This window comes from Gadus chalcogrammus, chromosome 17 (assembly GCF_026213295.1).
Source record: "Gadus chalcogrammus isolate NIFS_2021 chromosome 17, NIFS_Gcha_1.0, whole genome shotgun sequence".
Lineage (NCBI taxonomy): Eukaryota > Metazoa > Chordata > Actinopteri > Gadiformes > Gadidae > Gadus > Gadus chalcogrammus.
The window spans coordinates 10,971,363-10,984,791 of NC_079428.1; the positions used below are offsets into that span (position 1 = coordinate 10,971,363).

Here is a 13,429-nt window from a genome sequence, read left to right on the forward strand (position 1 = left end):
TTCATTTCTGTTGTGCCTTTTCTTGAGATGTAATTTTTTTCAAAGAACTTCAAATAAATATTTGTGATTATTCCATGATTAGTGTTGTTGGCAATGGAAAAGAAACTTGGTAACAAGGCCGGGTGCATCGTTAAAGGCTCTTAATGAACTCTGATGCAGTATAATTGGTACCCGGGCGTACTAATTGCCCTTCTGCCTAATAATAAACCCAACAAGACAACCCTGTTGTTTACATGTGTGTTTGTTTCTGGTGGTTTTATTCAGGAAAACCCCGCTAAACGAGCTCGCTGCCGGGACTCAAGGTCACGAGCACAACCTTGTGTAAGCGGAAACAAGTAGCCTCTAGCTAATAGCACGCCGCTCGTAGCACGGAGCTAATGTTTCTCGGCCAGCTAATATTCCCCCAAATCCCAATATGGCTAACCAGGGGCTATGGCTCCCCCTCCCCCCTCCCTAACCCCTTCCCTAACCCCCCCCCCCCCGCCCCCTCTACTTGCCCAGTATGGCAAATCAAGCGTCCACCCCAACTAGACCCTGTGACTTTACCTTGACCAAGGTTTTTGCAGTTGGTTGTTTATGTATTTCTCTGATCCTCTGGCTGCGTGGCTGCTCTGGTCCTCTCCAGCGCTCCGAGCTGCTGCTACAGTGTCTACAGCCGCCCGCCTGTTCTCAGTTTGTTTGTTTTTTCGCCCCTCTCTCAACACTCCTCGACATCTGCCCACAAAACAAGCGCTCCCCAGCGAATCAAAACCAAGATGGGAGGAGTTCATCCGCTCCCCTCTCCCGCCCCTACTCATCCCTTGCTCGGGGAACCTCCTCCTTGCCCCGTCCTTCTCCTGATGGGACATCATCAGGGGGGGGGGCGATCCACCTCAAACAGGAAGCTCTCGGACTCCCATCCCTGCACGCCCCTCCCCCCTCCCCCTTCGATCCTCCTCTTCCTCCTCTCCCTTCCCCTCCCTCCCCCGTCCCTTCCCGGCTGGTTTGCAGGGTGGCGATCTGCGTCTCCCCCCCCCGCTCTCCCCCCCCCCCGTGCTAGACGTCGCTGGAGGTGCGCGGCCGCAGCGAGAGGCTGGAGGGCACGCAGCCGCAGCAAGCCATCCACAGGGACTTCTGGATGTCGGGGTTGCGGAAGGCGTAGATGACGGGGTTGAGCACGGAGCAGCACGCGGCGGGCAGCACGGCGGCGTAGGTGTAGGCGGCCGGGTAGCTGGCGTCGGCCACGATGCAGTAGGTGGCGAAGGGCAGCCAGCAGGCGCCGAACGCGCACAGGATGGCGGAGAGCGTGGACACGCCCTTGGTGGTGGAGATGGCGAGGAACTGGTGCTGCACGGCGATCTGCTGCGCGTGGCGGAGGGCGATGCGGCAGATCTGCAGGTAGAGCTGCGTCATCAGCGCAAACACCAGCAGGAAGGCCACGGCCAGCGCCACGGCGTTGCCCCGGGTGACGGGCCGGCACACGCTGCAGGCGGCGGCGTCGCGCAGGCAGTTCCAGCCGAGCGCGGGCAGCAGGCCCAGGGTGGCGCCGCACAGCCACACCAGCAGCACCATGACGTAGGTGAAGGTGAGCGTGCGCTCGGTGTGGTAGGTGAGCGCGTTGTACAGCGACAGGTAGCGGTCCACGGTGATGGCCAGGACGCTGAGCACGGAGGCGGAGAAGGCGGCGATCAGCAGTCCCACGGAGAGCAGCGTGACGGGCTCCAGCGAGGCGTCCACCAGGTACGTGCACACGAAGTTCAGGATGAGGCCCAGGCCGGCCAGCAGGTCGGCCGCGGCCAGCGAGCCGATCAGGATGAACATGGGCGCGCGCAGCGCGGGCGTGTAGAAGAGCACGGCCAGCACCAGGGCGTTCTCGCACGAGATGAGCGTGCCCGTCACGCACAGCGCCACGTCCCACGGGCTCACCTCCTGGGACGCCGCCGGGAGGCCCAGCAGGAGGTCCTCGGGGGTCAGGGGTCGCCCCAGCGAGGGGTCGACGGAGGAGGACGACAGGGAGGAGGAGGAGGAGGGGGAGGAGGAGGAGGAGGAGGAGGTGGAGGAGGCGGAGAGGGAGGCGTTGGCGGAGGGGTCCTCGCCGAAGCCCCAGGTGGAGGAGTCGAAGGGGTCCAGGGAGGAGTTGAGGCCCCCGTGGCTCATGGCTGCTGTGGCGGCCAGAGAGAGAATCATGGCTAAAGGGAGAGAGACCATGAGGGGGGAGAGAGGGGCGAGAGGGGGGGGAGGAGGGAGAGAGATAAGGGGGGACAGAGGGAGAGAGGCACAGGGAGGCATAGAAGGAGAGAGAGATAAGGAGAGGGAGCCAGGGAGAGAAAGATAGATGCATAAGGGAGATAGTGGGAGGGAGAGGGATCAGGAGCGACATAGAAAGATAGGACAGAAAGGGGAAGGGGGAGTAAGACAGAGGAAACCAGAAGGAGGGAAAAAGGAGAGATGGAGGGAGGAAGAGGTAAACAGAAGAAGAAAAAGGTCAAAATGGCAGAACGTACGCGCCACACGATGAAGAAAACATGAATGAAAATAGATGGAAGTCAACGGACGGAAAAGTGTGATGCCATGAGGGGGAGAGCAGGAGGAGGAGGAGGAGGAGCGGGAAGAATAAGCAATAAGAGCATTGATACGAGCCAAAATAAAGCTTTGGTTTGGAAGGAAAAGATGGAAATAGACGAGCCAATAAGGGAGGGGGAGGGAGGGGGAGGGGGGAGGGGGGAGGGAGGGGAGGGGGGGTTTCGGGGGGGATGTCAGGAGGAGACACAACATGGGCGGACCGCTGGGAGGGGAGAGAACAAACGGGGCCGAGGTGGAGGTGAAGATTGGCTCCTTTTCGCGGATGGATGGATGAATTCCTCTGGGTCGTTTGTGGGATAGAAACGACATTGGGTTTGACTGTGACTGCTATGATAACAGCGTGTTGTTATGAAAACATTTGGCGCAGGTGACCCTGTGAACCGCACACCACACGCACACCCTCACACTCGTGCAAAGACACACACACACACACACCCTCACACTCGTGCAAAAACACAAAAGAAGAAGCATTCCTTAATGTTGTACGTTTTGCATCATTTCAATCATAACGCTAACCCAATAGTAATATCAATATTAATTAATTATTGTAAGAGGGCAGAGGACGTAGACTATAAGCCTAACCACACAAAACATTAACATCCAGAAAATCTAGCTTACCGAAAACGTGCCAGATGCGATAGCCGACGTTGAATTTCAACACTGTCAAAATCATAGCTGACAATTGCTATTTATAGATAGCTGGCTAAAAATGGTGCATGACGTCTTTTCCATGGCGGTGAATCGATGCAATATTGGCGGTCGGCGTCGGCTCTTCGCATGCGACCATCATCACGTATTGCGTATTAAGTGCGTGCGTCTTGGCTCATGAACACGAATAAACGTTTTCCCGTTTGGATCCCGAATTCGGTTGCTGATCGATACTGCGCACGCAGACCTAAATCGCGGATCTATATTTAGCCCCGCCAGAGCGCGCCAAGGCTGTGTGGAGCTCCATTCACAAAATTCTCCTCCGCTCTCTCCTCCCCCCCACCCCATCCACCCAACTTTCTTCACCCCCGCCCCTATTTCTCATTTCTCTCTCTCTCTCTCTCTCTCTCTCTCTCTCTCTCTCTCTCTCTCTCTCGCTCTCGCTCTCGCTCGCTCCTTTCTCCCTCGCGATCATCCATCACGCGCACACGCACGACACACGCGTGCACAATGACTGCGAACGGCTGGGAAGGTCACCAGAAAACCACCGCGAGCCATTTCGTGCTGATCAAAGCGTTTGCCGCCAACCCCTCAGCGCCTCACTCTCCTGAGTGAGCAGCGTGCGCGCGGAACACACCCCACCTACTGGGATTGTTGTTATTATTCACGAGATAAAACTGCCCTTTCCCTTCGCGGCGTCCCGAAGCATTTTAAACCAAACATTTCATTCATTCAGCTGCAGACCACGGGAGCCGCGAGGGTGCTAGGGGAATGGGAGGAGGAGGAGGAGGAGGAGGAGGAGGAGGAGGAGGAGGAGGAGGAGGAGGAGGAGGAGGAGGAGGAGGAGGAGGAGGAGGAGAGGGGGGAGAGTGGGGGTGTGGGTTGGAGGGGGGGAGACCACGCCACAAATGAGAGAGATGCAGCAAGAGCCGGGCGGGAGGGGGGGGGGGGGAGATGGGAGGGAGATAACCCTCCCTTAAAAAAAGATTCGCGTATTTACCGGTCGTGGTCCTCTTCCTCTGCGAGCAGTGTTAGTCCCTCGCGGCGTGCACGGGGAATAGCGAAAATCCCCGGTAGAGTCCCCCCCACGAGTTTATCCTCCACGCGCGCAAGTGCGTGCGTGTGTGTGAGAGTCGTATAGACCCTTGCGCTCTCTTCTCTCGGCAGCGAGCGGTCTATCCCTTCGTTGGCATGGTTATAGCCTTCTGTCGGCGGCGCCGTCCTCGCGCTGGGATGCAGCTCGAGTCTCATTGGACGATGCTCATCGTTCTCCCCGTCTGACGTCACAAGTCTCCAGTCATCGTGGCCGACGTGTGAATGAGAGAGAGAGAGAGAGAGAGAGAGAGAGAGAGAGAGAGAGAGAGAGAGAGAGAGAGAGAGAGAGAGAGAGAGAGAGAGAGAGAGAGAGAGAGAGAGAGAGAGAGAGAGAGAGAGAGAGAGAGAGAGAGAGAGAGAGAGAGAGAGAGAGAGAGAGAGAGAAATTATTTAATTAATTATCCCGTGAATTGAAAACAACACGACTCTTGACGTTTTTTCGTGTTTTTTGAGTGCTACTGCGACGTGTGGTGTCAGTATCGACCCACTCGGGGGCTTTGTTTTTATTGTGATGCTTTTTGTCCTACTCACCTTTCGCCTACCTTCTATTACAGAGCTCCCGCACACACACTAACACCACTCCGACGTGGCCAGGTCCATGGTGACTACCATGCGCGTGACCCCCTAAAGGTCGGACACCCAGACCTGACAGTTTGAAAGTGTAGGCCTGATGATAAGACACAAACATTTGGGTTTCTTTTAGGCCTACTTTAAATTTAAAAAACCGAAAACGGAACAAAATCACATCGTGTTCACAATTCATGTTAGGTCTCGTATGTGTGTGCGCGCGGTCGCACCTTGAGATCCGCGATACAACGGGTTGGGAGGGACGGGTTATGCAACGGTGAAAATGGGACACACACACACACACACACACACACACACACACACACACACACACACACACACACACACACACACACACGCAAACACACACAATTAACGTTAGTCCCCAGTGCATGCGTTCACGCCTTTTAGGCCACGTGGTCAGTGACTAATTAACTAATTAACCCGCCTAATTTGACTTCCATTAATGCAGGATGTATAAAGCTCCCCATCTACTTAGTGGCAAAACGGAGCGGTGTGGATGCTTTCAAATCTATAGAATTTTACATGATTGTACTTTGTACACTTGTGATTTGACATCGGATGAGCGTGGGAATGCGCGCGTAAGGAAAGAAGACACGAGCTCATGCGTCGCTCTCGTCGGCTCGAGCTCCGTTACATCATCACACCTTGTGTGCAGGAAACTCCCAATGCCTGCCCACGCGCGCACTGCACCGTGTCAACCCCCTCAGCTTTTTTACCTTATTCCAACCGTCTCTCTCTCTCTCTCTCTCTCTCTCTCTCTCTCTCTCTCTCTCTCTCTCTCTCTCTCTCTCTCTCTCTCTCTCTCTCTCGCGCCCCCTTCTCTATTATCCTCGCTGACGTTAAACGTTTTCTGAGAAAACGTGAGCTTTCATTTATTCATTTATATCCATGGACAATTTCACTTTGGATGACTCATACGAGATTAGAATGATGAATAAGAGGTAGGCCTACAGTGTGTGGGTGTGTGTGTGTGTGTGGGGGTGAGTGTGTGTCTGTCTGTACTCATTGACGTCCTTGCTACAGCAGACGCCCCCCCCCCAACCTCCCCCACTCACCCCCCCCAATTCATTCATCTTTCCAGCAAGGGATTGTGGGTAAAAAAACACTGTTACATCACCTTGCTGGGTCTGGTATGCTGAGGATGTGCTGGCTGGCCCCATTCTTTATTTCTCCGTCCGTCTGTCGGCCTGTCTGTCTGTCTCCTTTATGTCAATCATTTCCACCGGGCGACTAGCCCCTTACCCGTGTCTCTCTTTCACTCAGACCCGGTCCCCCACTCCCACCCCCGTCCACCGTGCGGCGCTACTGTCCTTGGTGCCCGAACACCGTGGGATGCCCGTGCCTTGGTGAATTCAACGCACGAGTTCCGTCCGAACCGCGTTACAGCAGTCTCTTACTGCCGCGCTCCAAACGGCTTCGCCCTGGTGCTGCATCCCCTCCTCTCCAGGGTCAAGCACTGCCCCTCTGCTGAACATCACAGTGCCCTTCATCAAATCGTTGGGATTGAAGCTGCCAGTAAAAGAACGAAAACGATAATTACCACTTTCACGATCTCACGTCCTTCCACGTCGATTAACTCTATAATTATCTTCATCTTGTAATCATAGCACTTGGATTGTTGCCCTTCAAACATTTAATTTATTTTCCGATTGGTCGTTTTCAGTGATTAAACGGACATGCCAACTACGGCACAACTTAGACCTTCTCATCCACCAGAAAGTAATGTCGTATTTTGCTACACTTGCTAACCGTAGCGAGTGTAGCATTCCGCCCCCATCACCTTTTTCATGAGGCTGGGCTTTCCGGTCCAGACGCGGGGCTGGATATATTTTGTATTCCTGCTGAAAGAGCACACGTGTATAACTCCAAACTCGGATCAGAGGGGAGAACCGGCAGAACGACTTGGAGCCATCCCACCAATCAGGGGACTGACCTCGCCACAGAGAAGGGCGCTCTGCTTTGAAGAAAAGGGTAGAGCGAAAGGGCTAAGCGGAGAGAGGGAGGGAGCAGATCAGAAGATGAAAATGTTTAATTTATACCCCATATTCAAAATATATTCTATACATCGATAATAGATAGAAATTGTGAAACTATTAGAACAACAGAATGATAAGGATGTAACAGATGTGCACCCATGTCAATACGGATCTCGTTTGGGAGACATTTAAGCAGCCGACCTGGAAACCATGCTAGTGATCCAACACAGCACTTAATGAGGCGGACTGCATCGTGTGTGCGTATGTGTTTGCATGCACGTGTTTGCCCATGCTTACATGCACATTATTTGTATTGTTAGCAAACATAACGTTGCCAGGATCTTAATCTCGCGGCCTTGTAGGGATACATCGAGGTATCTGTCAATATGGCGTTTGCCTGTCTTACGCAGGTTCAGACTTGGAGCTCTTTACCAGTCTAAAATGACGGACTCGAACCCTAACCGACCCCGGAAATTAGTTCCAAGGTCAGATTTGATTGGATGTTTGTTGTCCCCTTATTTCACACTCTTGTTGTTTTATTACCTTTTTACGATTCATGCAATATCATGGCCGTTTTGTGGTCTACTTCGGGGCCTTGAAGTTGGCGATGGCACGAGGTTGAAGTTCACTGCTATGGTGTTTCGAAGCAAAGGTTTATCGCATTTTTTTGGTTGGGATGTCGCGTGAGCAGCAGTTATTGGACTGGCGTGCTCGGCCAGGAGACGAACGGTTTATCGTGGACAAACACAGTCAACGGACCTCAATTTCCTCCAGATGGTCATCTCAAAATACCTGCCCTTTTAATTGCTCTTTAGTTTCCTTAGAAAAGGGGTGTGTGTGTGGGTGTGGGTGTGGGTGTGGGTGTGGTGGGCTCGTGTGACTGAGGCTGCTGTATTTCTGTTTGTTTGTGTGAAGCACATACATTTGAGAGCGAGTGTACGTATATGTGTGTCTGTTTGTGTGTGTGTGTGTGTTTGTGTTGCATCCTGCTCCATCATAGTACACGAGATGCTGTCATTTCCTGGATGCTATCAACACCTTAACTTCTACCTATTTCCTTATATTCTGTTGGGATTCTACGAAGCGGTTGTCTTTGTTGGTGCGACTGAATGAGGATCAGGAAGTGTGTCGTTTTTATAGTCGCCTCATAATTTTTGGTATTGATTCACTAAGAAGTGCCAAGCCCAAAAAAAACAATGAAAGCTTCAAACCAATGTCAAACTGCCCCCAAAGGAGAACTCGAGGAACAGAAAAGGATGGTGTGACTGTGCCTCCATCTCGGTTCAACGGTTCCAGACGGCTTTGTTTGTGCTCTAAACCCAGGTCCTTTACTCCCCATGGTCACTGAAGATCCCTCGGTACTCATCTCAAGAGTGGGTAATTATGCCTGTTGTCATGGCTCTACCAACGTAGGTACCTGACTGCCCCTCCCCTGGTCTCTGATTGGATGGTTCCGCTCGTCCCCTCTCTTCTGGTACGCGTTCAGTGCATATGTCATCTCCCCCACATGTAAAAACACTCGCCTGGAAATGTTTGGGATAAATGCAATTCATTATTATTATCACAGCGTTCATTATGGTTTCCCATGATGCAGTAGACGTGTTCAGGGAAGGTTTTACGTTATGAACGGGTGTGTTTGGATTTGGAATCTTACGGTACGCACAGTTCAGGGGGCCAGGGAGGATCTGGAACTCATCTGGTAGGGACCGGTGAGGGCCCGAAGTCGCGTTGGGGCGTGGCCTGGGCGCGCAAACACACGTGAACACAAACAGAGAGGTGGGAAGAGAGGAAAAACAATACCAGGAGGGAGATGGCGAGAGGGAGTGGGTGAGGGTGTGTGTGTTTTATGCAAACTGACAGCTCCGTTGTCACTTAAAGCGTCTCTGGCCTGGGACCACTCTCTCCCACTCACACTCACACATGCTCACACATGCAGGCACCTGTCAGTGTGCGTTACCTTTGGTGATGGACGTGGGGGACCATACTAGTGTGTCAGATAAAAATAGCAAACCCTTACCTACTGAAAATACCACTTTGACTCTAATGAAATGGGGCATGTGTGTGTGTGCGTGCGTGCATGAGTGCATGCCTGTGCGTGCCTGTGCGTGCATGTGTGTGTGTGTATTTGTGTGTGTGTGAGTGGGGGTCGATCACACTGTGGATTGACACACATCTGGGGTCCTTCATTCTGGGGACCGGAATATCTTGCCACAGGCTGGAAGAAAGGCCTCACCAGTCAAGACAACATCGTTTTTCCACCCCTCAGTCCAAAGCACATATGCTCGGTTCATATTTGTGATGCTACCCCAAAAAAAGAAAATGTAATTGTGTTGTTTTAACACAGCAAAGCCAACAGAGAGAAACATACTCACCTCATAACACACCTAAGTCGATTTCAGATTTAGAGTTTCTAAATCCTTATTTCGCTTAGTCTATCTCGACACGGTGCTGTGCTTTTGGCTGTAGCATTACAACGCGGTACATTGGTGACCAACCAAGCACAGAGTAGTGTGATGTGTTATCTATATGTATTAGGCCCATCCCTTGTCAGGCCTTCCTCTTTGATGCCCCAGGCCCTCCCGCACTCCTGTCTGATTGCCTCCGTAGGCTCCTAGGTATCTAGTAGCTTCCATATTGATCATGTGCTCAGCCTCTTCTGAACCTCCCTGAGGAAGTCTTGATAAAAGCGGCTGCTATTTTTACAGACGTGAACCTAATTGGTTTTCTTTCCGGGTGGGCGGGGCTCGGGGGACGATCGCAGGAATAACAAGGATCCATTAAAGATGGACGACCTCTCCCAGGATGGCTTTCACCCCGGGGCAATTAGCTGGTCGGTTGATCCCTCTTCTAGCATGTTCCAATCAATTGATTTCTACCTTTTGGTTGTGCTGATTTCAATTATTTGATGTGGTGACGTCCATCATCTCTCCTCGTTGATCAGAATACATTGATCGGTGACAGTTTGAATTGATCTGCACATGGCAGTTTGGCATGCGTGACTGTGATTGGTTGTGATGAAGGTCCCGCCCCTTCTGCTAGATGACGGATCTAAGGACCAATCTCTTCTTTGAGACCTCTGGGACGGGAGAACTCCCTGCCACCTTTAGCATGTAGCGCTGGGTAAATATTGGCTTATTTCTCTGTAATTGGCTATATACGAGTTGAGTAATCCGATTGGAAAGTATTGACAGAAAGATGAAAGCAGCATTGAAAACGAATAAACAACATTTACTGAAAGATAATATGTAAGAGAAAATACAATTTGTCCATCTGACAATATACTTCTTTCATCTCTCTTTCATCTCCTTCTCCTTTCAAGCTGTCTCTCTGTCCAGCTTTCTATATTTTGCTGTGTGTGTGTGTGTGCGTGTGTGTGTGTGTGTGTGTGTGTGTGTGTGTGTGTGTGTGTGTGTGTGTGTGTGTGTGTGTGTGTGTGTGTGTGTGTGTGTGTGTGTGTGTGTGTGTGTGTGTGTGTGTGTGTGTGAGAGAGAGTGAGTGGGAAGGTGTGATCTCTCGCTGCGTCGCTGATCTGTGCCACGACAGTTTACACACACACACACACACACACACACACACACACACACACACACACACACACACACACACACACACACACACACACACACACACACACACACACACACACACACACACGGAGCTGGTCCTGCTTGCATAGCAATCCAGATGCTTTCGCGGTGAGAGCTGACTTCTACTTTGAGATTTTAATGATGAACTCACTCACATTATTAGCGTGGGCTGTAAATATATACCAAGAGATAAAACACAAATGACAACTTAAAGCCAGGGGGCTTTAAGTTGTTTTATATCTTGGTATATAAAGGTGAAGGAAGAAAAGTTATGCAATGTGAGTTACATAATTAATGACATAACAGCAGCAAAATGCTGCAAAGTGATCAAGATGATGAACATGATTAATGACCCAAATGTTTATTTATATAGGCCTGTATTTATAGACTTGGAGTCTTTTGGATAGACTTTTGTATCATTGCTGTGTGTGTGTGTGTGTGTGTGTGTGTGTGTGTGTGTGTGTGTGTGTGTGTGTGTGTGTGTGTGTGTGTGTGTATGTGTATGTGTGTGTGTGTGTGTGTGTGTGTGTGCTCAGGACCGTCTGTGTCAACGGGTTTAAAAAGGAGGCTCCCGCCAACGGGCTAGCTAACCATCTGCTCTGGTCGCGGGTTGCAACTTGCTAAAGCTAGCAAGCCAGGCTTTTTTGTTTTCAAACTCCTCTCATAACAACAACAAGAAAAATAACAAGTAATCATAGTTATAATAGTAATGAATCAATCACTTCATACAGTAAAGTAGCGTGTATCGCAGTGTTTCAAATGTTGATGAAGAGATATGTGTGTGTGTGTGTGTGTGTGTGTGTGTGTGTGTGTGTGTGTGTGTGTGTGTGTGTGTGTGTGTGTGTGTGTGTGTGTGTGTGTGTGTGTGTGTGTGTGTGTGTGTGTGTGTGTGTTTTTGTGTGTGTGTGGTTGTGTGTGCGTGTGTGTCAGTGTCCTGGCTTGTAAACCTGGGTTGTGGTTTATGAGGGCACCTGTTGAATTGGTGAGTGCGGGTTGTCATGGTGACCTGTACGGAGCTGTGCCCTGGCGATGTACAATGAACGCTTTGTTTCAGGCACTTGAAGGTTGAAAACGTATGCCTGCCTGTCATTCATCTGCGTTTCTCTGTGTCCCTGGCTTTCCTTCTGTATGTCCATACGTCCCTCTATTTGCCTATTTTTGCTGTTTGTGTACAGGTCATTTCTTTATTCACTTCTTTGTCCTTTATCTTCTTTCTCCTTTCTCTCGTTTCCCATCACGTTTTTCTAATTGTCTCATTATTATGGATTGCTTTGTCTATTTTAGCTATTTTCATCTACGTTAGCCTCTCTGTCACTCTCTCTCCTACCTGCTCTTTCCTCTCAGTCTATGCGTCTCTGGTTTATATAAGTCGTGTCTCATGCAGCCGCTAGGTGGCAGTAAAACGTCACACGATTGATCTTGTCACGTGCTATTCAATCAAGAAGTTACACATTACAGTAATTTGAATATACTTGAAAAAGTGACCGTTCGTAGAGCAAAAACACGTACATTTATTAAAAGTATTTATTCTATATCCAACCTTAACTCTAATTACTTAAATTGTACTATTTCAAATGGTGAACAATCAGTTTATTAGATAATTTAGAAGAGCTCTATATTAGCTTCTTTATTTAGCCTTAGCCTCTGTAAAACCTGCAGTGTCTTAGTGAAGATACATTGGATTCAGAGGACACCAACTATCATCAACAGATAAATGATTATTACACCATCATTAAGGTGATTAAACGCTATTGTTTCAGACTCTCCTTTTGTTCTGCGGACGTTTAATATTATATCTCCTTTTTTCCTCATAAATCAGTTTCACACCATGCTTCAATGTCTATCTTATATGACCCACTTACTCTCTCCCCCCCCCCCTCTCTCTCTCTCTCTCTCTCTCTCTCTCTCTCTCTCTCTCTCTCTCTCTCTCTCTCTCTCTCTCTCTCTCTCCATCTCCTTCTTTTGCCTCCCTCTCTCCATCTCTCCCTCGCTCTCTCCTCTCCTCTCCAACTTCTAATAAGACGCTACCTCCTGCAGTTGTCAAGGGCAACAGTAAGCGACGGCGGGTCAAACGTCAGTTGAGGAGCATTCGTACCATTTCATTGGTAGCAGAATCCAGCAGGTGTGTGTTTCTGTGTGTGTATATGCGTGTGTGTTTCTGCGTGAACACGGACAAGCACGCTTTTAAAGGGCAAACGGGCAGCGTCGACCATAATCAGTGGTGTGGTCGTCGTGTGAGGGGGGCTATCTGACTGTCATACCATCTAGACTAGAGAAAAGGAGATGGAGAGATAAGACGGGTGGGTTCAGTATAGACTGAATAGGCTCATTGATTTTCACTCATTGTGTGTGTGTGTGTGTGTGTGTGTGTGTGTGTGTGTGTGTGTGTGTGTGTGTGTGTGTGTGTGTGTGTGTGTGTGTGCGCGCGGTTGTCTGTGTCTGTGTGTGAGTTTACCGTTGTTAGTTTTGGGCGTAATTATTAGACGGTTCTGTGCCTCTGCTTTTGAAATTAGTGGTAGGGGGGAACACACACACACACACACACACACACACACACACACACACACACACACACACACACACACACACACACACACACACACACACGCACACACACCACACTTGATTATGACACACGTGTGGTGTAAATAAAGGCCCCGTTGGCATGCCGAGTAAAAATCGTTCTGAATATTTAATCAACTGTAAACAATTGAGGCTAGGCCTACTATTAGCACGCGCTGAGAAGCGGTCTTCCACTGTGTGTGTGTGTGTGTGTGTGTGTGTGTGTGTGTGTGTGTGTGTGTGTGTGTGTGTGTGTGTGTGTGTGTGTGTGTGTGTGTGTGTGTGTGTGTGTGTGCGTGCGTTCGTGCTCGCACGTTTTGTTTGCATTTGCCTCATCGCCCTTACGCCCGCCCGCACACACCCAAGCACGTGCACGTGGCGGGTTTATTGCCTCCCAGTGTGAGTGTG

The 13,429-nt window shown here is 50.3% G+C and overlaps 1 protein-coding gene across 1 annotated transcript; it reads right to left on the minus strand.

The window, feature by feature from the left end:
- Window positions 1-1,035: 1,035 nt before the first annotated feature.
- gpr185b (G protein-coupled receptor 185 b) lies at window positions 1,036-4,053 on the minus strand (the record flags this gene model as incomplete). The annotated part of the gene is made up of 2 exons (XM_056576227.1): window positions 1,036-1,941; window positions 3,955-4,053. Coding segments are annotated over 2 exons (1,005 nt in total), but the record flags the coding sequence as incomplete, so codon positions are not given.
- Window positions 4,054-13,429: the final 9,376 nt, after the last annotated feature.